Source organism: Denticeps clupeoides, chromosome 4 (assembly GCF_900700375.1).
Source record: "Denticeps clupeoides chromosome 4, fDenClu1.1, whole genome shotgun sequence".
Classification (NCBI taxonomy): domain Eukaryota; kingdom Metazoa; phylum Chordata; class Actinopteri; order Clupeiformes; family Denticipitidae; genus Denticeps; species Denticeps clupeoides.
Window position 1 is genome coordinate 16,457,735 of NC_041710.1, and position 27,942 is coordinate 16,485,676.

Here is a 27,942-nt window from a genome sequence, read left to right on the forward strand (position 1 = left end):
AATGGACTGCTGTGTTTCTGCACAGGATTTGTACATTATGACTATGAGAAAAAAATTATTTACTATCCTGTAAGAAGCAAATTGTGTTTTGTGCATCATGATTACATTTACATTTACAGCATATATCGGACGCCCTTATCCAGGGCGACTTACAATCAGTAGTCACAGGGACAGTCCCCCCCTGAGACACTCAGGGTTAAGTGTCTTGCTCAGGGACACAATGGTAGTACGTGGGATTTGAACCTGGGTCTTCTGGTTCATGGGCGAGTGTGTTACCCACTAGTTATATAGACACAGGTGAGATTCCTGGTCACATGGCTACCAACCCTTCACACACTTATCAAATAATTAGTATAAATAAACAGGAAAGTTTGGGCAAATTAGAGAGCCACATCATTAGAAGAAAGTCATTACAGCTCAGAGCCTTTGCTTATTTCAAGTGCATTTTAAACGGAAGTAAAAACGCCTTCCATATCGTGGTGTGCTCTGGCGCACGGTTATTACCCCCTTATTAGCGCTAACAGTCGAGGTATCACCGGGAGCGTCGCGGGTAACAGCCGGGCCGAATTTAGCGCCTTTTTCGCTCCTCGAGTGACCTCACATCCTGTCCCGAACTTCCTCCCCGCGACAGTCCGGCGGATTTCGGCCGTTTGATGCGCAGCTCTGCAGATGTGACCACATGTGCGCGCCGCGCAGCGCCGCGCCGGAAGCCATGTAACACCCCAGGACTCGAGCCGGCGAGGGTAACTTTACCTTCTTTTTTTTTACCGTGTACGTGTGCGTGTGCGTGTCGAGTTGGCTTCGTGGTCCCCACGCTGAGGCGTCTTTCGCGCCCTTCGTGTCCGCTCTTCCGCTCGCGCTGCTTCAGTTAACTTTAAAAAACAAAAAACTTCTCCACGTAACGTGTCGTTTCTTTCCGGTCTGTACCAAGCGACCCGTCTTCATGGCGAACTTGTGGTGATTAAACGTGTAGAATATAAAATCTGCGACCGCGCGGAGTTCGGTTTCGACACTCTTGACTGTCCGTGATAATAATAATAATAATAATAATAATAAAGCAGCTTTAATTAGGTATTTTCAGCCCAAGGTACTTTGCAAATGCAAATACAGGCACAGTTATGAAGGAGGGTAGGTTAAATGAACACGATGGACACTTGATCTTCATCTTCTGGGAGCAATTTTGCTGTTTTCGTGCAGGTTTTTTTTTTTTTTTTTTTTGGGTGGGGGGGAGCTTGTTCCCATAATCTCCACTGGTATTGGGATCCAGAGCTTAGGGACAAAAAAAACACACAAAGCTCCCTCACGTTTGCCTTCGCGATGTGAATGGATCGGAAGGGGTGGTGGGTGGAACTGAACGCTCGGGGTCCCACCTTCACGTTGGTGGGTGATGCTCGTAATTCTGTCAGTAGACACTTGAAGGACGAGTCACGGCACGGGAATGGGCCAAACATACCACGAAACTACTAAATCAAGTCCAAGTAACATGTGCAGATGGACAGCTGTTGTTTTGTATGCGCTCTCTTTCAGCACAGCAGACGAATACACAATAATGTGTCTGCGAATCGACATTAGTAATCGTCACAGTTTATTTAGGACTCGCGAGTCCAGACAACCGTAAGCGGCGATCAGCCAGGAATGTTCCCGGGGCAGATCAGCAGGCGAACACTTGCACAAGTTCCAGTTCCAGGGCGGAAAATACCTGCACAGCGTGATCTGTTGCCGCTCAAGGCAGCGGCGCCGCGCCGTGCGGCCGTGGTGCCGGACGGAAAAACAAGCGGCGGAGACATCTGTGGCGAGACCGCCGCCTTCCCCAGCTGGCCAGGGCCAGTTTTACTCGAACAATGTTGCATCTGCAGCCGGCCTCTCGGTGTGGAACGACGGTTTCTTATTATGTCACGTGTCTTGTCAGAATAGGCTTTTGGTGTTTGGCTTGTACTCACACAAGACAACAGGCGTGGAGTGATGGCATTGCGGGATCTTTATACCTTTCCTTTCCTTTGCATTATTTCCAGGTCTATAGAAGGAGTTGGTTTTGCCTGCATTTTTGTTTCGCTCAGGCAGACATCGTTTTTTTACACGTCGCCGCTTGAAGGGCCCCTTTTATGGATCCAAGATAGCTAGTTTCAGATAAATGACAAAGAAGCTACCTCCGTGTAAGTTTGTTGTGATGGGTTTTATTACATAACTACGGCACAAAAATTCCGCTGACCTGACATTCTCTATTTCAGAGTGTGTTGTCTAATGGGCGAACGCATTTTAAAACACACGGCAGCAATTTCATATCATATAGGTGATGAAAGTCAAATTTTGACCTGACTGAATGAAAGGATTTTTCTTTACACACTGTGCTTTATGTCAGTGTTAAGCGAAACTTTGAAGGTCATCTGTATGTTTAGACTCTTTTCTGTTCTATTGTGTTCTATTTAAAGTAGCTGCCTACAATGAATGTTTTTTAGGTGTTGACTTTTTCTTTCCTCGTAATATTTATTTTCCTGTAATATTTAGCTCTGCTGTATGGAAAGAGCACTGAGTGAATCTGTCATGTTGCGGTAGCTTCTGACCTTTCGAATGCAGCTGTTTCCTTCAAAGTCAGGGCTTTTTCCTGATATTCACAGCGAAAGCTGTTTTACAGCTTGATGAGACGTTTATTGCTGGATGTCTGGCTGCTCTCGTGTTTGCAGTTGGTCCATTGTGCCTCTGTGCCAAAATGGAGAAGAATGGGATGAAGCTAATCAACAAGGGTCAGGAGGATGAAATGGTGAGTTCCCTGCCACCGACTCACAGACACAGACTACGGTGGAATGTCAGCATGACGACCAGTGTGTTTCTCCTTTAAAAATGACTCAAGGCAAATCGCTCTGGATAAGCAGTGAATTATGGGATCTGTAGTTTTGCTTCATATTGCAGGGCCATAATAATACATCTATATAAAGTGATCTTGCAGAATGAGGCCCACATGCCTGAAACAGTTTATAACTCATAGCCATATTTGCATGAGTTTTGCCCTGCTTACAGTAGTCTAGTATTGGCCGACGAGGCTTTGATTGGAATACCGAACTGGAGTTGCCCCAAAAGGGTTAAAATCAAAATCCCACATATTTCGGGATGTCCTGGACAATTCGGGACGATGGAAACCCTTAGTCATGGCCTCCTATACAGCAGTCCATCCGTGTTCAGTGGTTCACTAAACCTAGTACATTTCTGAGCATATTCTATGGTATTTGTAAGTTGTCTTTAGTAAAAGTGAGTGCCAAATCCATAAATTGGAGGACTGACAGCGTTTGTTTAAATGTTTAGTGGGGGACCAGGGCTGTTCTTTCTTGCACTGGCTGGTATTTGTGAATTGGAATTACTGCTGTTTTGTTCTGCTCAGAATGTTCCTTGGTCCTCTGTGTTTCCTGAAGAAACTGAATGATAGTGGCGTGTTCACTCTGAAGTCATGCATAACTCCTCAGGTTCACACAGGCTGCTCCTTTTAAGTCAATTATTCCCTTAAGCCATTCATTGTGCTGAGCTGATAAGTATATAATTTGATAAGTAAATTTTAATGTTTTTGAAAGGGTAACGTGTCCATAGCAAAGGCACTGCAGCAGGACGTTACTTAATAAACTTTTTACAGATACATCAACATATAGCATAACCATATACCAGATAAAACAATATCCGAGCAATTGAAAGTGAAGTGATTGTCATTGTGAAGAACAGCACACGGTGACACAACAAAGTGTGTCGTCTGCATTTATCTCATCTCCTTTGGTGAGCAGCGGGCAGCCATGACAGGCGCCTGGGGAGCTTCTACATTCAGCTGTACAGTTTAAAAATATTTTCAGAAATTATTCTGCACAATGCTTGTTCATATTTTATCATGCAGCCCCACCAGGATTCCAGGATTTCCAATAAAGTTTTTGCACAGGGCACGAACAGGCTAGGACTGCCCCTGGTCATTTCCATACGCGCTGTCAGTACCCAGTCGGTACCACTTGCCTGATCGGTTCCGTGCACGCATGCTCACGTGTACTCCGAAAGCCACCGTGCCACGGCCTAAACCTAACCCTAACTGTTGCAGAACCGGTCGGGCAAGCTGACAAGCGCGCTGCACTTAGTAAACTTGGAAGTGCACAGCACGCAGTGACCGGCGGCTTGTTTTATTTTATTTACTGGGTTGGCAGTATTTTTAAGGCCTTTAAACTCTAGATTTAAGGATTACTAGTCAGGGGGGATGCGATTATTTCGCCAGGAGCAGATATCTGGTACCCACCAGACTACTACAACCCTATTGATACTTGATGCTGACAACATTTCAATCTGACAACTATTCAGTTTATTAACAGCTAGGGGTGTGTATTGGCAAGGATCTCACGATATGATACATATCACAATACATTGGTCACAATACGATAATATCATGATATATTGTGATACTGTTCATATTCTACAGTTTACTGAAAATGTTTCTGCATCTGATATACAAGATGCTGTGTATGATCTGTGTGGATTACATTAATAATTCTGCCAAAACAACATAACTGAATTTTGGGCTAAATTTGTATACAAAAATATTAACATTTGATGTCCCTGTATCAATACAATATCGCCACATAAAATATTGCTGTATATTTTCTATCACCCATATTAACCGTCATTTCCAGGTTCTTGGAACTTGGAATATTTAAAATTGTAGCATTTACTAAGAAACCTCAGCTGAGCATATGTGTTTCCTCTCTGGTTATCCTCCAGGACATGTGGGGTTACCAGCCGTGTCGATGGAAGATGGCTCTGATGGGGTTGGGGGTGCTGTGCACCGGGGGTCTCCTCCTCCTGCTGCTTTATTGGCTGCCTGAGTGGAGTGTGAAGAGCACCTGCACGCGCTGCGCGGTCCGAGACGCTCGGATCCTGCTGCTCAGATCCACAGTAATCCCACCTCCCCTGCTTTCAGTAGTGCCTCTGTTGCAGGCTGTCAGTGATCGCCACACTGTGCTGGACCTCTCACTGATGCAGGAATGACGGCCTGCTGGGGGTTGGGAAGTGTGGTCTAACTGGGCTTATGTGATTGAATGTGAAGGATGAAATTGATCGACTTCAACTAATATCAGTTGAACTGGTTACAGGATGAGTTCAAACGCTGGTTCCGTGTGAGGGTGCATGTGATGCTCTCTCGTGGGAGAAAACCATTTGATGCTGTGGATCTCCACATCGCCTCAGCCAATGGTCATGGCACACTCCCCGTTGCCCCAACAACAGAATCTCTAGAAAAACCCACCCACATCCAACATCTGCAGGTAGATTTTCATGAAGCATTCTGATAGAAAGTATAGTATATTTTTGTGGCTGAAAATGCACACGTTGTATTTTGTCCCTGCTCACTACGCATAGACACATCTTTGTTATGTCATCTTCACACGTCCACTGTTGGTCTGCTGAAGGTGCAGACTGTGACACCAGATGACGTGTTTTTTTTCACATCTTCCAAACGTACAGTATTTACCTTGGTAGGACCTCCATATAAGGACTCATTGTAGTCCATTGAAGTGACGTCTTTTTCAGGTCATCTTTGCATGTCCGCTGTTGATCCTCTGAGGCTCCAGACTATGACACCAGGTTACGTGTCTTCTGAACGTCTTGTATTTTTTGTCCGTAGGACCTCTGTATAAGGGCTCATTCTAGTCCAAATGAGGTCACTGTGAATGTCTTTTAAACTCATTTAAAAATGTAAACAGGCCTACTGTTTCTAGGCTCTGTGCATAACTAGTGCCATTTCATGAGGTGGTGTTCTGTTCCATTTCATTTCCCTACAGCTTCATTTGATCGTCTCAGCAGCGGATTTGAACTGGAAATGCTTTACATCTCTGTATGCATCTGGAAATGCTTATGCATTTTAAACTATGCATTTTTATTTTGACACTTCCTCCACCTTCTGGAATACATGTTACAGTTCTACACATCATGCTTTACAAAAAAAAATAAAATAAAATCTGCCCACTATTTTCTTTCCATTTTTATTAATTCCATTCACCACTATATCAAATATATACAATACAAAACAACAGTTGAGAGATTCAGTCCTGTGTGTTCTCTTTGTGGTCCATGCTTTAAATGCTCTGAGGCACACCCATTATAAATATGCTATCATACAATCCTAAGTCCCCATATTTGTAAGCAAAACAGGTTGCCCATGCATTCAATACCAATACTAAACATAACCTACTAGATTAATACAAAAACCAAAAAGCCACTTTTCACAGTCCAGAAAATAATGTGCAACTCACTGCAACAAGCAGACATGAACATCTCAGGTTAAATTTTATGTTCTTAAAATTCACCTGCACCTTCAGAGGACCAACAGCAGACATGCAAAGATGACCTGAAAAAAGACATCACTTTAATGTATCTGTGGAGTGGGAATGACCTCATTTGGACTAGAATGTGCTCTTATACAGAGGTCTGATTGACGTTCGAAAGACATAAAAATAAATATGTCATCTATCGTCAGAGTCTTGCTTCGTCAGCAGACCACCAGCAGATGTGTGAACATGACCTGACAAAGACGTTGCTTCAACGTGTCTATGCGCAGTGGGTAATGTCAATTTCTTGCACCTGTGTTAGACGTCCCCATGATGTCCAAAAAAGTTCTGGGACCAAGTCAGGGTTAAACTGCATATTGATGTCCAAGTGGGGTTAGTTGTTAGTTGTCAAAATAGTAGACAGTTTGCACGTCGTGTAAAATTCTAGAATCGGTCTTGGACCAATGGACGCAATATTGACATGATCTGCATGTCCATAAGACGTGTAATGTTTAATGAGTGAGAGATTATGTGAATTTTGTTGCTCAATATCTGCATATACTCCCTTCATTTTTCTGTGTCAGATTCCCTACTTCAGCCACCACTGCATGCAATACTTCTGGAATGACACAGTTCAGAACTTTGAAGTTATAAAGTAAGATTTTTACCCTTTCGTAAAGTTAATGCTGGCACACCTTAATGCTTATTCCAAATATCCCAAAAATCTTTAGTAATTGTTACTGTTTAAAAATATTTCAGATATCAGAATTTCAAGGGCAAGTATGTTTGTTCAGTTGTTTTGTACTGAGTGTGTGAACTTGTGTATATTGTGTTTTACATGTATGTGCTGTCCTCAGTGGTCTTGAGGACCTTGGCCTTAGCTGCTCCTCCATATACTCTGAGCACACTACTGGCCTCAGTAGACACATCCAGGAATACAGGTACAAGCAGAGCACTATAAATAAACACGCATGCACTAATACTCAGTATTTGTAAGAATCCCATATAAAACACACACATTGCTCACAAAAAATAGTTCCACACATTGTGAAACACAGCACAGCACACACAACGAAATGTATCCTCAGCATTTAACCATCACCCTTGGTGAGCAGTGGGCAGCCATGACAGGCGCCCGGGGAGCAGTGTGTGGGGACAGTGCTTTGCTCAGTGGCACCTCAGTGGTACCTCGGGATTCAAACCAGCAACCTTCTGATTACGAATCTGATTCCTTACCCGCTAGGCCACCACTGTCCCTATTTGCATTACTTGCAAATAGGAGTAGACACAAAAAGGCCCATTCATATGTCTAATTCACACACACTCCAACACACAGGAATCAGCTTTGGAAAGGGGGGTGTGGAAACAGGCAAAGAAACAGCACAAGAAAGCCCCAGAGTGACACCACTCTGACGAGGAACGTGACCTGACTCTTTAAACCCGGAGTCACACCGACTCCGACCAGGACAAGAGATAGGACAAACAGCTGAGCACAAAACAGCATCCCCCTCCATCTGTCAGGTTCACAGTTTAATATGGGATCCCGGTGTGGGGAAACAGGGGCGCGTGGCCTGCAGTCAGTGCTCAGATGTATCCTGTCGTCCCGGGTTCCACCATGACACCTCATAATTATTGTACTGACATGGCCAGAGTTGTTACTTATTACTTACTGCTCATCTTGTGTATGTCAACAGGAAGTTGTTCTTTGGAATTAATGAAATTACTGTGAAAGTGCCTTCATTATTCAAGCTGCTAATTAAAGAGGTCAGTTTTTTTTTCTTGTTGTTGTTTGTCTAAACTGGTTTTTAAAAGCTGTTCTCCTAACCGGATTTGAATTCAACACTGTGATAAAAAAGTTTAGGCAAGATTCAGTTTTGCTTGAATCGTTTTTAGTTATTTAGTTATTTGATCACTGAAACATTAACTAAACTAATTCTTTGCTAAGTACAGAATTTAGGCAAAAAAATACTTGGTTTCAAAATTTTGGTTAAAAAAAAAAAGTAATGTTAGAAGTTAATGTTTTCTTTTTACAGTGTCATACTGAATTTCCTGCTTTTACTGTCTGTTTTCACTATTGCCATTTGACATGCGGCTTCTGTCTCTTCTCCAGGTGCTGAATCCCTTCTATGTCTTCCAGCTGTTCAGTGTCATTCTGTGGAGCGCAGATGAGTACTATTACTACGCTGCTGCCATTGTATTCATGTCAGTCATTTCCATAGCCATCTCTCTGTATACTATTAAAAAGGTGAGCAGTCACCCGCTTTGCATGCAGTCATTGTGGGCATAAAACGTTATACTCTCGTTTAATGGCTTTAAGAGGCCATTGTGTTTATCAAATCTAATCGGAACAAGATTATTCGTGATTGCTTCATTTTTTTAGTAGCATGTGATTCACAGCTGACGCCGCGCTTTGATTCATGCTTGTGTATTTGCTTGTATTTTAGCAATATGTGATGCTGCATGACATGGTTGCAGACCACAGTATTGTGCGTGTATCAGTGTGTAGAGCTGGTAAAGGTACGTATGTGAAATGTGACTACGCAAATGTCTTTAATTGAGCTCTAAAGTCATTACTTGGCCAGGTTTGGTGTAGTCAGACATGCCCGGTTTTATTATTTCTTGCACAATCATCAGACTTTACTCTTGAATGGTCAAGATGGCATGATAAAAAAAGTAGTGACTGTCCAGACCCTCCTATGTGCGACACAAACTGCAATAAAACAGTGATGTGTCGCATCTCAGCTGTACATCTAAAAATCACACAAAACACATCTGAAAAGTTTGTACCTTGAAGAATACAGACATCCTAAGTGACATGTTTTGCTAATCCCTTTGGACTTCTGTGATCCCAGAAACTGAGGACATCATGTCCACTGACTTGGTCCCAGGTGATGTCATTGTCATTCCAGCCAATGGCACTATAATGCCTTGTGACGCAGTTGTGATCAACGGGACCTGCATAGTCAATGAGAGCATGCTCACAGGTTTGTACTTCTTAAATATTTGCTTGTATTGATTTGTCTTCATGCACAGATTTGGGAGAGGTTCTCTGGCTGATAATAATGGTGGACTGACATTCTCAGGGTTATTCATTAAACCAGTGCAGGGGATCCTGCACAGACCTCTAATTTGCCAAACAGAACATGCATGGGAACAACTTTCCAGGAAAGCCGTTATGAAAAATATGATTGTGCTAGTCATTCTACTACTGTAAGACTTTGATCTAGACATTAATTTACAGTCATGTGCTTGGTGCGAAGTGTTGTAACCTTTCTAAGAATTTTATAATGCATTGTAAATGCATTTTTGTTGTAGGCCAATCAGATACATTCCACATAAAACCATAACCTTTTAAGTATACAGTATAGTATGCTGTTTTCATGAAATGTGTTGTGCATGTTTTGTAAATAGGGTTCATACGGTCATTGGAAACCTGGAAAAGTCATTCCAAATGTTTTGGAATAATAAATAAACATATAAAGTTGGAAAAGTAATTGAAATCTGGTTGGCACATGAATGTAAAATGAAGTACATGGTTCCCGTAAGGCTGCATTTTTACATTTGCAATGAGCGCAGGTCTGTATAAACTTTGCTAGATTTATTTACATTTACAGCATTTATCAGACGCCCTTGTCCAGAGTGACTTACAATCAGTAGTTACAGTCCCCCCTGGAGCAACTTAGGTTTAAGTGTCTTGCTCAGGGACACAATGATAGTAAGTGGGATTTGAACCTGTGACTCTGTAGTCTTCTGGTTCATAGGCAAGTGTGTTACCCACTAGGCTACTACCATCCCCTACCATCCATTTATGCAGTGAACCATGTCACATGGTACTGCTTGTGTTACTTCCATATTCAAACCCCTCTTAAAAGTAATAAATATTACAGCTGAAGGTCTTTGGCCAAACCTTAAGAGGGCATTTTATTCAGGCATTCTAATTTTAGTTTTACAAAATCTTGGTAAATTTGACTTTTTGATTTGCCCATGAAAAGTCATGGAAATTATTTAGTAAAAATGTGTATGAAGCTGGTTTACACTGGCTATAGATTGTGTCCAGATGTCCAAAATAAGGCACAATGTTCTCGTCACTTCAGGTGCTACTGAATAGGTTCCATGTTAAAAGGCTTTTCATTGACTATAGTTCAGCATTTAACACGATAATCCCTTCCACACTCACCACCAACACCTGGGACTCAGTGGATCTCCAACTTCCTAACTGGCAGACCACAGGTCTAAGAAACGCGACAAGGGTGTGGAGAGGAGGAGGTCCACTGTTTCACACACACAACCAAACAAAGGATACAAACAGTGCTTTTATTTACAGGGTGCTAACAGGTACAATAAAACAGCGGATTCAGGACAGCTAACCAACATCAGAACAGCCTAAAGGAAGGGATGGTCCAGCGGGGATAACTCAAACATGCACAAGTTAACCAAAAAGGGCCAAAAAGCTAACAGGCTAACAACAAAGGGGTCTATCACACAAAACAACAAGGCACACAAATGAGAGCTCCTTGCAGATCTCCGTGGACCCTGGGGACCTCCTGAACACCATCCAAAGTCTCTTTATATAGGTGGAGGTGACCAATAGGCATACGGTAGGTGGAGCTGGTAGGCTTCAACTCCTTTCACGAAGTCAACCTAAAAGAGACAGGACACAAAAACACAGCCAGCTACACAGAACACGTGGGAGCAAACGTCCAGGGATGTAAAACAGTAAAGATGGGTGGACATGTCTCAGCCGCCATCACTCTCATCACTGGTGCCCCCAGGGCTGTGTTTTGAGCCCCCTGCTGTACTCTCTGTACAGCCACTACAAACTCCACCACCATCATTAAGTTTACTGACGACACTGTCATGGTGGGCCTGATCTCTGACAACGACGAGACAGCCTACTTGGAGGAGGTTGGAAATCTGGAGAATTGGTGCCAGAGGAACAATCTCCACCTGAACATCAACAAGACAAAGGAGTTAATAGTGGACTTGAGTACCAAGCAGGAGAGGACCTACCAGACCCCTGTCATCAACAGGAGCCCAGTGGAGAGAGTGGACAGCTTCTGATACCTCGGTGTTCACATCACGCAGGACCTGTCATGGTCCTGTCACATCAAGACCGTGGTGAAAAAGGCCCAGCATCGTCTCTACCACCTTAGACGCCTAAGAGACTTTAGACTGCTCTCCAAGCTGCTCAGGAACTTCTACTCCTGCACTATTGAGAGCATCCTGATGGGAAACATCTCAACCTGGTTCAGGAACAGCACCATGCAGGACAGGCGAGCCCTACAGAGGGTGGTTCGATTAGCTGAACGCATCATTTGTACCAAGCTCCCTGACCTTCAATCAATCTACAGCAAGCGGTGCTGGACCAGGGCCAGGAAGATAGGGAAGGACCTCACCCACCCCAACAATGGACTCTTCTCTCTGCTGCGATCAGGGAAGCACTTCTGCTCCCTGAAGGCCAACACAGCGAGAATGAGGTGGAGCTTCTTCCCGCAGGCTGTACGAGCTCTCAACAACAACAACACTACATAGGACATAACACTAATACACCCCAGCACTTTCAATTGCTTCTGGACTCACCTCCCCCCAGAATTTTGCAGAAAATTTGCACAACTCTAAACATATTTAATGTTTAAAAACATACATTTGTAATATTTGGGTTATTTGCATATTGTTTTTTTTTTCACTTGAATACTTGCAAATTTGCAATATTGAGGTCTAGCAGTAGCAAAAGCATTTCACTGCATATCGTACGGTGTATGACTGTGTATTTGACAAAGAAAATTTGAGCACTGTGATCTATGCTGGTCATGACATTATGCATTGTAAATAAAGTCCAAAAAGGGTGTAATGCCAATATGAAGCTTAATCTAACATATCTAACTGAGCTAATTCTTTGCATATTATTTTCAAGACCCTGATCCCTGACCTCTCACATTTACACCATGCAGGGGAGAGTGTGCCAGTGACCAAGACCAGCTTGCCCACCTCAGGAGCAGAGGGGCTGACCACGTACAGCACAGAGGAGCACAAACGGCACACATTGTTCTGTGGCACCCATGTTATCCAGACACGTTTCTACACTGGAGAACTGGTCAAAGCCCTGGTGGTCCGCACAGGTCAGTCTCAGGCTGTTTTTCACTTGTGGGAGTTCTAGTACACTCATAATGTTTAATTTTGTGCAGTGTGTAGCATAATCATTGTAGGTTTTGATGGGCTTTGCATTTGGGCCTTTGCTAAGGCCTGCATTGAATGTACACAATATTAAAACCACCTACATAATATTGCATAGATCACCCAGAATAGCCATGGGTTTGACAGGTTTCCAGCATTAAGGTTTTCAGGAAAATGTTTCAGGGTAGCCAGACAGGCTACTTATACTCCACCTGTACCTCAGTGAGTCTTGAGCATCCATGACCCTGTTTCTGGTTTTACTTCTATGGAAAACTTGGTGGTAAACTCTTCAAACCAGGAAGAGCTGCTGTTTTGCAGACGCACAATTTGTGAACTGTCCTTGTCAAATATTCTTAGATTTTTTTATTTTTTTTTCGTCCAAAAACACCAGTGTTCATCTGCTGCATAATTGATTATGACATTTGAGAAAATTAGTTGATCGATGGCATTATTTTGTATTTTCTGTTAGTGGTTTTAATCATGAGGCTGATATTTGATTTTATAAATTGTTTTTTCATACATGTCATACATGAAACAGTCACAGAATATTTTTTTATATTTATTTCCTCATGAGCCATACATGATTGTATTGTGCTGCAGGTTTCAACACAGAGAAAGGGCAGCTTGTGCGCACCATCCTCTACCCTAAACCTACTGATTTCAAGCTGTACAGAGATGCTTATCTCTTTCTGCTGTGTCTGGTGGGAGTGGCAGCGGTTGGGTTTATATACACCATTGTCCTCAGCATCATGAACCAGGTAGTGTCTTTGAATAATGAATTCCCTGTTTTCAGAGTGGACATTTTATCTATGTTCACAGAGAAAGTTTATGAAAGGTGCTACCAGAACATCACCAGATCATATACAACCCAGAAATAAAATAATCTTTTTAAGTGAATGATGACAATGAAAGTGCTTTTAAATCTCCCTCATAGTTGCAGTTTTTCCATACTTTGGACTATACTCCTAATTTATGGTTCCAGCTGAGATTTAATGATCCCGCCAAATAAAAGATCAGTTGTCCAGTATTCCAAACTCTGATGTCATCCACAGCCAAATACAATAGTAGACAGATACAGAATTTCCGATCTCAGATTCAGCTGTGGTGTATTTATATGTAGTGTTAAAGGTTATATCCTTTGTTGTGTGATTGCCTACAGTACTGACAGTAGATGACATTCAGTAGTCATCCATATTAGGAATAAAATTGTGTGCTTTAACTTTTAAACTTTTAACTTGTGTGTTACTGTAAATTATTTTGGCTTGAAAACTTTTTCTTCTATTTCTTCCTCTTCTCCTTCTTATCATTATTCTTTTCCGGGAAAAAAATTCTATATGCTTCTCCTCTACAGTTTTCATTGCACATCCCCCAAACTCAATATTTCGCATCTCCATGACCCCCTCATTGCATTTATTTATTTATTAATTTATATTTGTCAAATAGCCACACCTTAACACTTCTTTTTCATCGCTTCTTTTTTCTCATTAACTTATAATAGGAAATTTAATCCGTCCTCGGCTCCTCAAATTTCAACATATTCAGATGAAATTTGGTACACACCTTGGTACACACCATCTGAAGTCAACTTAATTTTCTCTTTCACTCTTTAACCCTCACTCCTCCCTTATCACTCTTTCTTTATCCTCCAATTCACTTCCATGCATTTTACAGAGCAACAATGACAACACTTTCAGCCTTTCAACCATCACACATTTCAACTCTTTGTTTATCCAATTTAAGTTTATCCAATTTAACCACATTTAACCTCTTTCCCATCATCCCCCATCTCCCACTCCTTTTTCTCTCCATCCTCCCATTCACTCCTATGCATTTTACAGTGTAACATTAGTCACATTTTTAGCTTTCAAACCACCACATATTTAACCCATTCAACAAACTTAACATATTCAACCACATTTAATGATAACTTGCAAATTTTTCAGCATGCTTCAATATGTCACCAAATTTCATGTGATGCATCATGACCCTGCCCCATTAGCATTTTTAAGTTTGAATGCCATCATTAGCATGCTAACATGCAAATATTTTATCGTGCTTTAAACGTAACCAAATTTCTTGCGTTAATATATGCAAATATCTGTTTTTTTTTTTTTTACCAATTTCACAAAATTAACTCATTTAACAGTGATTTCACTCTTTTTCTTCATACCTTTTTTCCGCTCATGTCTTGTATTACAATGTATTACAATTTCAGCTATTCCACGAAATGAACGAATTCAACAACGATTCCACTCTTCATGTTTCCTCATCTACTATCTTAACTTTTGACAATTGTAATTCCACAAATTTAACTAATTCAACAATGATCCCTTTCTTTCCCTTCATCGTTTCATCCTCTCGTCTTTTAACCTTTCACTGCTTTCCAAGCCAAAATCGAGGTTTGTTCACAAACTTCCGTTTTCTAGTTGTTGTTGTTGCTGTTATTAGTGGACGATTCTCTACGTGATGCACAGGACATTTTGATAACACAAGTTACTTTATCCCCATTACTAGTGGTCAGATCTATGAACAACTATGACAGATAGACCTTCACTGGTCTCATTATTCAGAATTCTTATACCATCGCCAGGACATCACCATTATGATATAATCGATTAGGTTTTGCACTGCATCGATGCAATATCATTCACATTTCCATCGTGACGCATCGATTATACGATAACACCCCCGTATGTATGTAGTACTTATCATGCTTTACTACTGGGAAGTTTAATATAAAGTTATGACAAAAGCCATATAAGCAGTTTGAGAACTTGCATGTGATACACAGGACACAGAAAACTAGTCTCACTTGTTAAAACAAATCTCCACAATAAAATTCTGTGAATAATGGGTGTCAAAAGTGTACAAAACTTCAATAAAATAACATTTATGCAATACTAATAAATGCAACTAAAATGGACAAGTTGATGTGATGCACAACAATGTCACTGGACTACAAGCTACACGAGAAAGCTATACTAGGCCACATCTGACCCATTGGTATCGAATTGCCCAATAATGGCTCATAATTATAACTGCATTCATTTTCCTGTAATGCCTGCCGTTACACCAGGTGGCGCATTAGGTGCAGATAGAGCTGGAGATATTCGGCCGAGCCTGATGGGTTTTTACACTAGGGAGGAAACGTGATCAGGAATCCACAACTTGGAAGTGAGCGAAGGGCACCGCTATTCCCCAGTACTTGCTGGGGAATAGCAGCCACACACAACATGACACGAGATGCAGACACTGACCGTAATACTCAGGGTAAGAAAGGCTTGTTGTGAAAGTGAAGTGATTGTCATTGTGGAACAATGCAGCACAGCACATGGTGCACACAACAAAATGTGTCCTCTGCTTTTTACCATCACTCTTGGTGAGCAGTGGGTAGCTATGACAGGCTGATTCTGGTTACGAATTGATTCTGATTACAGGGCCGCTTCCTTAACCGCTAGGCTACCACTGGGGGTCGAGCTGGCACAGATGGCCCATGAGAAAATGGGAGAGGTGGGGGTTTAGGTTTCATGCTATCCAGAACCTGGTGCTTCACATTTATATCTCTTCATACTGCTCTTCATACTCTTCATCCAGTCAATCTACAGGCCATTATTGTCTACTGTCCCCCTTGTACTCTTTGTAGATGAACATGACACTCTTCTAAGTGAGTCCCAGATTAATACCCTATTAATTCTCCTTGGAGTCTTCAATCTTCAAAAGGACAAGCTCCAGTTCTCCTGTCTTCTATATCTCCTCTGCTCCTTCAATTTGACTTACAGCAACTCACACAGAAATAAATATCTTAGACCTAGTCTTCAGTTGCCCATCTTTAACTACAGACTTCATCCAAACTCAAGAGGACTTCTCCTATTCCGTGGCTCTCTAATGCAGTAGGTAGCAATCACAGGGAGCATTAGAATGGAAATGGAGGAAATCACAATTTGACTAGGACATATCATATATACACAAACATATCACAATCTTCTTAAGAATTTTTAAGTTGAAGTAACTACTGCAAAAAACAACTTTTACAAAAAATAAATTAGACTCTTGCATCAAGGATCCCTTAGCCAGAACATCCTTCAGGAAACAGTCTGCTTTCAAAACTGCCCACTCCACAGAGACTGCTTTTCTGCCAGTTACAGAGAAACTACATGCAGTTAGATCAGCAAAATTGTCATCAGTGCTAATTTTCTGGAACCTTTAGCAACATTTGACACAGTCAACCTCAAAACTCTCCTGACCATCCCTAGGAGTGGATAGCTTCCTATCTGGAGGAATAGAGCTTCCTTATTGGAGGATAAAACTTACCAGGTGACATAGTTACACATCTGACATGGTAACACATCTGCACATCACAAGCTCTCGAATGGTGTCCCTCAGAGCTCAGCACTTGGCCCCCTCCTGTTCTCCCTTTACACCTAATCGCTTGGTGAGGTCATATCTATTCATGGGTTATCCTATCACTTCTATGCAAATGACACCCAACTTTCTTTTCCACCATCAGATGTAAATGTGTCCACCAAAATCTCTGCTTGCCTGTCTGACATTTCATCCTGGGTCCCTCTGAAACTCAACCCCAACAACTAAACTGCTATTCATCCTCTTTGATTTCTCCCCACAACAGGACCTTAAAATCTCCCTGGACAGTTCTTGAATCTCTCCCTCTGCCACTGGGTTAACCATGGACAATTCTCTCTCCTACTCGTCTCACATGTCCAGTCTCTCTTGCTCATGTCAATCCTTCTCTACAGCATTAGGAGGATGTGTCGATTTTTATCAACACTTGCTTTTCAGATTTACATCTACATTTACATTTAAGGCATTTGGCAGACGCCCTTATCCAGAGCAACTTACATTGTGCTTCCATGTTACAATCAATGAAGTGATCAATTCTGGTTCACTAGGACTCCCGACTATGAATATAATCTTTTTATTCACTCTGTTGTAGTTTCTATACATAAGTAAGAAAATAAGAAGGTTACAAGTTAATCTAAATATTCTCTAAAGAGGAAGGTCTTGAGCTGCCATTTGAAAGTACTCAAGGGGAAGTTAATTCCACCACCGAACGGTCAAGACAGAGAAGAGTCTAGATGAGTGTCTTCCTTTTACCTTGAGAGATGGAGGGACCAGGCGAGCAGTACTGGAGGCTTGGAGAATACGAGGTGCAGTGCAAGGTATAATAAGATACTTCTCCAATCTCTGGTCATCTCCAAATTGGACTACTGTAACTCACTCCTGCCTGGTTTTCTTCTTAGCACTACTCGACCTCTCCAGCTAATCCAGAACATCAGAACTGCATCACAACTTGTTTTCATCCTTCCAAGATTCTTCCACACCAATCCATTGCTGCATTTCCACTGGCTTCCAATAGCTGCTTGCAACAAATTCAAAATACTGGTGCTTGCCTACAAGCCAAGGAATTGTCAGCACCCTCTTACCTCAGATCCATCACTCCTCACTCTGAACCTTGATCTCTCCGATCCTCCAGCACTGCTACACTGGTACCACCATCTCTCAAGGTACTAGGAAAGCATTTATCTAGACTTCTCTGTTCTGAGTTCTGTTCTGAGTTGTTATGCAAACAGTATCTACATTATTGGGTCATAGTGAACCAAACGAGGGATTTCAATGATCAATATTTTAAAGCACCTGTGTAAGTCGCTTGGGATAAAGTCAGATAGAGTCTGCCAAATACTCTGAATATAAAATTGCCTCCTGTGTAAGCTAGTTAATAATAGTCGTAATGGCTTGGGGAGCCAACTATTTCAAGATATGATACTCGTTGTGAAACATTTGATAATGTCACGACCCTGATGTTCCATTTTCCCAGAGTGTATTTTTGTGTTCTCTGTGTTGTGTTCCTGATTACCTGATCATTTTAATTTGCCCAGTTAATTATTCATTAAATCCCTCAGTTTGTGAGTCTGCCTTGTATCCCTGACAGATAACCACTGGTGTAATACAAGGCTTCCACGCTCTCACTCAGATAATGATGTCATGGTCCCACATCTGATTCATTTCTAGGTTCCAGCCAAAACCATTGTTATTGAATCCTTGGACATCATCACTATCACCGTGCCACCTGCACTACCTGCTGCAATGACAGCGGGAATCGTCTATGCCCAGCGCCGTCTCAAACGAGCTGGAATCTTTTGCATCAGCCCTCAGAGAATCAATATATGTGGCCAGCTAAACCTAGTGTGCTTTGACAAGGTTTAAGAAGTTTTTTTTGTTAATCAGATTTGACATTTGTGTCTGTTTGATCCTTAAATGTAATATGAGCACCAATTTTTCAATCAAAATGCAGACAGGTACTCTTACAGAGGATGGCCTAGACCTTTGGGCTGTTCAGAGAGCTGAAAATGCCAGGTGAGCTCTGACTGATGAGTTGATTGCTTACTGTAAGACTGTGTTTCCCAATCCTGTTCCTCATGACCCTCTGACCTGTTTCAGTTTTTCTATTTACCAATTCACCTGATAGTGCTAATAAAGGCCGTGATAATAATCTGATCACTTGGATCAGGTGTGCTGCAACAGTGAAATGCACGAATAGGTTTGGGAAACACCGCTTTAAGATAAGATGTTACACGTACAGCTTTATTTCTCTAGGTAGTGCAGTGTTCTGTCTGTATGAATTAGTGTATGACAGACTCTCATCACCTACTCCGTGTCTTACAGTTTTTCACAGCCAGAGCATGATCCTTATAAAGACTGTCCAGTGGAGTCGCCATTCCTGGCCTGCATGGCAACATGCCACTCCTTGACCAAAATTAATGGGGAGCTGTCAGGAGACCCACTGGACCTAAAGATGTTCAATGCCACTGGCTGGGTAAGTCTGTCATCGTTTATGTCATTCTCATTCAATGTGATTATTTCTTTAATTCTACACTTTATTCTTTTAACTCAGATTCTGGAGGAGGCAACAGAGGAGGAAACATCGCTCCACAACCCACTAATGCCCACAGTAGTACGGCCACCCAAGAACCTGGTACCTGAGGTCACAGCCACTGTGGACGAAGGCATGGTAGGCAAGGATTATCCAACATACTGACAGACCCTTTATTACTATATATCTATCTATTGGTTTTTATAGAGGATGTGGAGTAAATGTTAACTGAGGCATTTTTTCTAATGTGTTTTTGTTGCAGGAGCTATATGAGCTACCGGTAAGCCATCAGGCTGTCACTCTCTGTTTCTAGTATTTGGACCCCAGAGTATTCAGTGCATCACAGTCTTTGCTGTCCTTCTGCAGCCAACATACGAGCTGGGGATTGTGCGTCAGTTTCCCTTCTCCTCTGCACTGCAACGCATGAGTGTGGTTACACGCAGGCTGGGAGAAAAGCATATGGAGGCCTACCTGAAGGGAGCACCAGAGGTGGTGGCCAGCCTATGCAAGAGCTCAACAGGTCAGACACTTTCAAATTCTACTCACAGTTTAGTGAGTGTGAAACTCTCATGGTCAAGAATATAATTATAATTAAGATGAAACCAATCACTTGGCATCATGCATGGATAATCGGCCTTTTGATTATCACTATTCAGTAGTTATTTCATTTGGGAAGGCTCATTGATATTCATTACCATTAGCAGACACCCTTATCCTGAGCATCTTACAATCAGATGCAGTACGGTTCATAGGCGAGTGTGTTACCCACTAGGCTAGTTCCATCTCACTAGCTGGGATGAACATGCAAATGAGTTGTCAGGTGATCAAGTATAATAGAAATCATGCATGTACTAGTGCTGAGCTGAGTAACCTGATAACTTGTGTTTATCCTCTTCTCTTTCAGTTCCTGTGAACTTCACCGAAGTTTTGGAAGGTTACACCAGCCATGGATTTCGTGTGATAGGCTTGGCAAACTGTCAGCTAGAGACCAAACTGACCTGGCACAAAGTGCAAACCCTCAACAGGTTTAGTAATAACGAACATACTTTTTTAACAAAAATGTGGAATAAAAACAGGACAGACCTATTCCAAAAACTTCAGAGAGGGGCAGGTCTTTAGTTGACATTTTAAGCCTTTCAGTGAGTCAATTCTTCAACAGTTCAGACATGTTTAGACACTTTGAATGATGATGGGACTGGTCAAGCAGTGCTGAAGTATCGGAGGGAATGTGGTGTGGTGTAGGCAAGCATCAATATTTTTAATCTGTATATTTTCTGATGTAGGCAGCTGTATGAAACCAGTGGAGGAACCGTAGCTATTGGGTGGCATGGGAGAATTTGAATTGAAGATTGAAACATTGAATTGAAGATTGATGCATTTTTGATGAGTTGCAGATGTTGAGGTTGCCTTTGGTTGCTCTCTAGGGGCCTTGAGCCGTTCTGATACAAGCCGCTTTGTGCCAGTGTACATTTTTTGATTGATTGAATGGTGCTCAGGACCTGCCAGAAGTGAATTACAGTAGCCCAGTTTAGACATTTGATTTGCCAGTGGACAAATTTTTCTAATGTTGAAGAGGACAAAGAGAAATATCTGGGCACAAACATGTGACTTAGCAGGAGGAAAATGAGAGGATATATGTGGTATGTGAGGGTAGCTCCTCTCCAAGAGACCTTATTTAGTGGGAGGTCAGAAGAGGATCAAGCACCTAGACCTGAGGGATGCCAGTGGATACACATCTGAGAAATGCTTTTTCACTTTTCCTTTTTGCAGAGATCAAATAGAGGCTGACATGAATTTCTTGGGCCTGATCATCATGCAAAACAAACTGAAGCCTGAGACACCAAGAGTTTTACAGGATCTTCGACTTGCTAACATTCGCACGGTGATGATTACAGGTGAACTGAGTGTTTTTCAGAACAGGATAATAGAATTCAGTTTTGAATTTAATTAACCATTTCCATTGTTTTTTTGAAGGGGATAACATGCTGACAGCAATTTCAGTGGCAAGGGACTGTGGGATGATCGACCCTCAAGAAAGGGTCATCATCGCTGAAGCACAGGCACCCCGAGGGGGGCAGGCAGCTAAGATCTACTGGCATTATGCCGACAGCCCTACCCCTCTTGTCATTAAGAAGAGCCATATTCAGGTGGGAAGACAATTTATTACAACATGCTCTAATGGCGTTTCACATCTGAACATAAACAACTCTAGAGATCCTTTCAAATCAAATAAAAATGTTAAGGAATGGTCCCAAAACTTACATTGGTCTCTAGTTGGGGCCTGCAGTGTTTGTCTTTAGATAATTATTACCTCAGTGAGCAGTGGGCAGCCATGAAAGGTGCCCGGGGAGCAGTGTGTAGGGACGGTGGTTTTGCTCAGTTTCACCTCACTTTGAAGTATCTGTGATTATCATCAGGACACCGGTGGACACTTCTGCCAAGACTAGCTAATATGTTCTCTATTATTGCTTTTACCACTCGATATGCCTATGTTAAAGTATTTTTTAAAAAATATTTTTAGGTAGCAGACATGGCCTCTGACACAGTTGTTGATTACGAACAAAGGGACCAGTACCACTTTTCTATGAATGGCAAGTCCTTGGCTGTCATCACTGAGCACTTCCCGGAGCTGGTGCCTAAGGTCTGCGCTCGAATCTCACCTTAAACCCTCATTCTGTTGACATTAGTGTAATTACAATTGGGTCAATTATGAACTATTTTAATGGAATGCATTAATAGACAATCCTTTTGAGTTGCTTTTATTTTTGGAAATGCCAGTCATGAAAATGGTTTGTCTTTTTTTATTCCATGTTGTGCTTGTTGGCAGTTGGTGTTGCATGGGACTGTGTTTGCCCGGATGTCTCCCGACCAGAAGACCCAGCTGGTCGAGATTCTGCAGAGTGTTGAGTGAGTCCAAAGTATTTATCCATCACTGCTTATGGCACTGGGCTCAGTTATCACTAAAAAGGATATCAGTATATGTCATCTGTCATCAGCATGTGTCACACTTCAATCAGTTACACATTTCGCTATCAAACGATTCATCTGTCAGTGTTCATTATACATCTCTTCATTAAATTTGCAGCTACTATGTGGGGATGTGTGGTGATGGTGCAAATGACTGTGGTGTAAGTGGACACCTCACATTCACACTCTTTCACAGAAAAAAAAAGTGAGAATTGATGTTTCCCCAAAATCTTTTTCTCTCTGCCTCTAAGGCCCTGAAGCGAGCTCACAGTGGAATCTCCCTCTCCGAACTGGAAGCGTCAGTAGCCTCTCCGTTCACTTCCACCACTCCAAACATTTCTTGTGTTCCCAGCCTCATCAGGTAGGAAATGACCAAACACATCTTATAAATTAATAAAACCGCTAATAAAAGCAACACATTACAATATACAGTCATGCAAATACTGATTTCATCTTTATTTAAACGCTTTTTTAAGCTTTGTCAGTAAAATTATCTGATTATTGTGAATATGTATCAGCATTGTTCAAGTAAATAAATACAGTTTTCTAAACTGTAAAGGCTTAGCATAATTGTGAACGAGCAAATGTGTTGACAAGATATATCTCCCCCTTGTGGCCTCCAAAAGCTATTATTTCAGATTACATACTACACAGAAAAAAAAATGAAAATCTGGGCCATTTTGTGAAAATGTTTTTTTCTTACAGGGAGGGTCGTGCAGCTCTTATTACCTCTTTCTGTGTTTTTAAATTCATGGCCCTGTACAGCATCATCCAGTATATCAGTGTTACTTTACTTTACTCTGTGAGTTCACTCATTTCTTTTTTTAATATCATGCCAGTTCAAATAAAATTTTTGTTAATAGTGTTCATTGTGTTGTATTTCTTTATATCTTTTAGGCCCTGAGCAACTTGGGAGATTTCCAATTCCTCTTCATCGATGTGTTCATCATCCTCGTCATAGCTTTTACAAGTGAGTAAACAGAACATACCTCATGAAAGCAATTATTAATTTCCAGAAATAGCTGCCTTACCTTATTACATAGACAATATTTGCTACAGCATTAGCCACCCGTGGTTATTATTTTCAGTTGGTCATAAATAATTCTGTCTGCAATCAGTGAGCCTGAATCCTGCCTGGAAGGAGCTGGTTGCGCAGCGGCCACCATCCAGTCTGATCTCAGGGCCACTTTTGTTCTCAGTGCTAGCACAGATTCTAGTGGCACTCAGCTTCCAGGCCCTTTCGTTTGTTTGGGTGAGGTACCAGAGCTGGTATGAAATATGGACGCCTGACTCAAAGTGAGTATTTTTGTAGTTTCCATGTGAAGTAAATATCAAAAAATCTTCCCTAGAACACATGTGGTAAGGATGTGTAGTAGGGATAGTAAGGAAGCCATCGGTACACAGAAAGATTCCATCATTTGCAAAGTGTTTTATTTCTTCAGTTCTTTTAGCAGTTATTTCTGTTTCATTCTAGGGCTGCAGGATATTGGGAAAATATGCGATATTGTTGTTGAATATTGCGATAATGATATTTCTTGCGATATAACATTTCCCTAGATAAATGCTTTTTAAATTATTATTATTATTATTAGCTATTTTTAAAATCATTTATACATGTAATGATCATACTGAAAATAAACAGCTAATATATATTCATCTGATCTAATTAAATCTAATTCAGGCTAATATATATATATTATTAAACAAAAGTGAAATAAAAAAATACTATTAAACAAAGTGTACAGGCCTTAAATAAATAAGTATGTAGTGGAAACACTAACATATTGTCAACATCCACAAAATTTAATATTAACATGTAAACATTACATGGCCCGGTCTAGCCAATAGTATTATATCACCTACTTGGGAGGCGGGTATAAAGAAAGTAAGGGCCCATCTGATTGGTCAAATTTGGACACACAAATTCTTGGCACATAAATTAATGCAGTATGCGAGGCTAGTAGTATGTCGGAATTCATAGTATTCGAAAAACAGTAAATGAGAAGTACCCGGATGACCTACTACTTCCAGCCGAATTCTGTAGTAGGCATTCGATGGACACTTCACTATCCCATAAGGCAATTATCACAAGTGTAATTTAGCCACAATGAACAATGTTCCCCTTAAGGTACTCACTCCATGTTTCGAATATGATGCCGCTGCCTTATGGGATAGTGAAGTGTCCATCGAATGGCTACTACATAATTTGGCTGGAAGTAGTCATCCAGGTACTTCTCGTTTATTGTTTTTCAAATACTATGAATTCGGACATACTACTCGCCTCGCATACTGTTTTTCACATACAATATAGTGTGGCGGCGGAGGCCGGCCCTGTGTTGCAAATAATTATATAAATAATAGGGACTGCAAATAGTTAACCATGTTACAGGTAAATGTGTTACGTGGAAGCCGAAGGAGTAGGTATTGGCTGTTAGCGCCACCTACTGGCTTCCATTCAATAAAAAGCGTTATTCCGAAACCCTCATGATGGAGCTGATTTCTCCTTTCCTGACCTCGCAGCGACGGCTCGTCACAATAGTATATAGTATGCTTTTTCAGACGCAGCATAAATTTCATTTATCACAACTCTTTGCGATACAGATATTGTGTATACTACTATCATGATAACGATAATTTTTCGAAATATCGTGCATCCCTATTTCATTTCTTTCTCTCTGCAGTGCGTGTAACACTACCCGAGCAGGTTTCACCATCAGTCACAATGAAACCCTGCACATTGACCACAAGAACATCAAGAACTATGAAAACACCACGTTGTTCTTCATCTCGTCCTTCCAGTACCTTGTTGTGGCCATAATCTTCTCAAAAGGGAAGCCCTTCAGACAGCCCAGCTACAAAAACTGTGAGCATTTACCCCTTTATTTACAGGACTTGAGAATGTGAAACAAACCTGTGTGACCTCATTTTTTGTATGACAAGATTAGACACACATTATTAAATGCATTGTTAATACAAGCCATCTCACTTGAATCTGGAGTTCCTGCTTTGTCTTATGAACAAAATTGCAGAGTGGACATAAAAAATAGTTCAAATTTAAAACACAGTATAGAGCTTGGCAATAATAATTGGGCTGAGCTAAAAATATCACAATAGTTTAAAGCTATATCACGATACACAAATCACTATATAAATGCTAAAGTTGGCCTGTTGTTGCATTAAAGGACACCTATGTTATGAGTTTAAACAATATGATATTTCTGGGTTCTCCGGTTCCCTATTTCCTTGATTGGACTTTTTCTGTTTTCTGTCTTGTGTTCCATGATTACCTGATTTTGTGCATTTTGTGACTGGGCCACTTCTTTGACATCCTGTGCTTAGGGTTGTTGTCCTGCTGAATGTGCGTTAAAACTGCATTTGTGAGGTTTTTGGGTTTTTTTTTAGAACCAAGTCATCCACCTCCATCTCCAATTAATATCTCGGAAATCTTGTGGGCTTTCACGTGTCTTTGTGGATTCTCTTTTCTCTACTGGTAGACTAGTACAAACACCCATGCACCGAGAGAGTTTTCTGAATATGCGGGGGAGAGAGTTGCCTGCTTGAAATACATACTGTCTGTTTATCAATAACATTAGGTTTTATTCTTGATGGTCATGATATAGTCATTTACTGCACCACACATGGAACAAGCCAAGAACATGGAGTATATTCAATATATCGCCCACAGCTCATGACATTCAAAATCGATGTTTAATGTCACATTGTTGCACCAGACTTTAACGTTGACAATTAATATTTTTTACTTCTATCAGGGCTGTTTGTTATATCCTGCATAAGCCTTTACCTCTTTCTCCTCATCATCCTGCTGGTTCCTGTGCCTGCCATCGACCGCTTCCTTGAGGTAGGCAATGCACCCTGCTAGTAGAAGAACTCAATCCAGTGTGTAAAGTGAAGAAATGTCATCATTGCATAAGCTTAGAGCTGGGCGACATGGCAAAAAATTATCACAATATACTTTGCCATATCGAACTATTGGATTTTTCTATCAATTTTTATTTGTTTTTTTTCTGATATTGCCAGACTGAAACCAAAGACACCAGAGATAATAAACAGTTTCTTAACACATAAAACCATGACTGTCACTGCCCTTCTCAGCTCCGTTTTCATCCGTTTCGTGGTTTTCTAGCTTTAAGCTGTGAACCACGTCACATGGTACTCTGTGCGTTTCCATGTTTTTGTGCCGTCACAGCTCAGACATTCCCACAACCAAACACCTGTAAATCCTGTAGTCTGACGTGAAATTTAGAAGTTAAATAAAATGCACAGAAATCTGATTGACTTATTTTGCCAAGTAAACCAATCAGGATGCTCTTTTTGTAGCTCAGCCTAAATGAACAGGCCACACACATGCAGTGATCCACTCATACACACTTTCCCATTCTCGTTTGTCGTGTGCTTCTCTCAGGTCCACCTCTGCTTTCTTTGCAGATTGTGTGCGTCCCTGATGATTGGCGGCTCAAAATGGTGCTCATTGTTTTGGTTAATACTGTTGTGGCAACATTGATGGAGGTAAAGTACTTAGAGCTGCTTCACTTTCTGAGACATCAAGCTTCCCACAATGCTTTACACACCATTTAATTTTGTTGAAATGACTTATCTGAACAACCTACTAACTTTGTGATTTTAAAATATGATTCAGCCTCAACACTGAATGACTGAAATAAATCAAAGCAAAACCACACACACTTGTGATCAGTTAACTTTAACACCAGCACCTGTATGATCGGCAGCCATCTTGTTTCCCTCCTGCCAACTGCAATATTCCGTAGACTTTGGTCCTTGATATCATCTTATGGAGGCTTGTGTTCAGCCAAGACAAGCCAGGAAGGGATGGGGTGGCCTCTGCTACCCAGCTACTGCAGGTTTGCAAGTTGATGCTTTCTTTCCTCACTGTTTTCTTGCCCTTTAAATTATCCGCTGCATAGATTAGAGTATTACTGAATTACTATTTTAAGCAAATGTCTAACTGGATAGCTATCTAAACTAAGGAGAATATATCATTTTGAAAATGTGGTGTTGCTAACTTTTGCATTTTGGAAAAGAGGGGAAATTCATCAGTGTCCTCTGTTTCATAGCTGAGTAATGACCGCTGGGGCTCGAGGTTCCTCTCCTGGCTGTTTTGTCAGGAGAGGAGGGCACCCAGAGCCCGATACATGCACTTGGCCCAGGAGCTGCTGGATGACCCCAACTGGCCCCCAAAACCCCAGAGCTGCACCTACGACCAGGCATCCCTTGGTGTCTTCCAAACGAGCACTAGTTGAGATTGTCACACCATCTCTCCCGTCCTCTGTAGACCTCTAGCTTGGAGCTAAAGTGACTAAAACTAATCCACTTGTCTAAAACTTTGTGTTTCTATGTTTGGCACCAATTTGAAAACCAGCTTCTAGGACTTTGTCGTTCCACTCTCCCGTGACCTCTCTCCACATCATATCCCCGCACTCACTGATCAGCTCCTAAGACATTCATGAATACTACACTGCCTGTAGTGCGTTACCACTTCGTTCATCATAAATGAATGCCCAATGAGTGCAGAGATGCAGGAGCACATCTGCCATGAGTACTGGATGGATGGAAATAAAAAATAAAAAAACAGCACAGTATTTCTGCTACTGC

At 41.4% G+C, this 27,942-nt stretch overlaps 1 protein-coding gene across 2 annotated transcripts; it reads left to right on the top strand.

Moving 5' to 3' along the window:
* The first annotated feature begins 590 nt into the window (after positions 1-590).
* On the top strand, positions 591-27,929 carry LOC114788123 (probable cation-transporting ATPase 13A3). Of its 2 annotated transcripts, none has more exons than XR_003749505.1 (33): positions 591-743; positions 2,682-2,758; positions 4,738-4,911; positions 5,109-5,279; positions 6,866-6,936; positions 7,139-7,222; positions 7,976-8,045; positions 8,392-8,526; positions 8,726-8,798; positions 9,134-9,265; positions 12,233-12,400; positions 13,056-13,213; positions 18,483-18,671; positions 18,766-18,827; positions 19,137-19,287; positions 19,366-19,482; positions 19,607-19,624; positions 19,711-19,864; positions 20,249-20,369; positions 21,115-21,239; positions 21,319-21,491; positions 21,866-21,985; positions 22,172-22,251; positions 22,430-22,472; positions 22,563-22,672; positions 23,017-23,113; positions 23,209-23,281; positions 23,430-23,607; positions 24,993-25,174; positions 26,082-26,170; positions 26,758-26,838; positions 27,060-27,191; positions 27,405-27,460. XR_003749505.1 is itself a non-coding variant. In XM_028976352.1 (33 exons), the coding sequence occupies exons 2-33, from the start codon at positions 2,708-2,710 to the stop codon at positions 27,588-27,590; spliced, it is 3,729 nt and encodes a 1,242-aa protein (XP_028832185.1). In that variant the 5' UTR covers positions 591-743; positions 2,682-2,707; the 3' UTR covers positions 27,591-27,929. The 2 variants fall into 2 exon arrangements, 1 of the variants encoding a protein (XP_028832185.1); XM_028976352.1 differs by having other exon boundaries at positions 27,099-27,191; positions 27,405-27,929.
* The last annotated feature ends 13 nt before the right edge of the window (positions 27,930-27,942 follow it).

Coding starts and splice junctions, on each gene's coding strand:
- LOC114788123 (XM_028976352.1), top strand. CDS start 2,708: ATGGAGAAGAATGGGATGAAGCTAATCAACAAGGGTCAGGAGGATGAA. Junction 18,828..19,136: donor CAGAGAGCTGAAAATGCCAG/GTGAGCTCTGAC, acceptor CGTGTCTTACAG/TTTTTCACAGCCAGAGCATG. Junction 21,240..21,318: donor TCGCACGGTGATGATTACAG/GTGAACTGAGTG, acceptor GTTTTTTTGAAG/GGGATAACATGCTGACAGCA.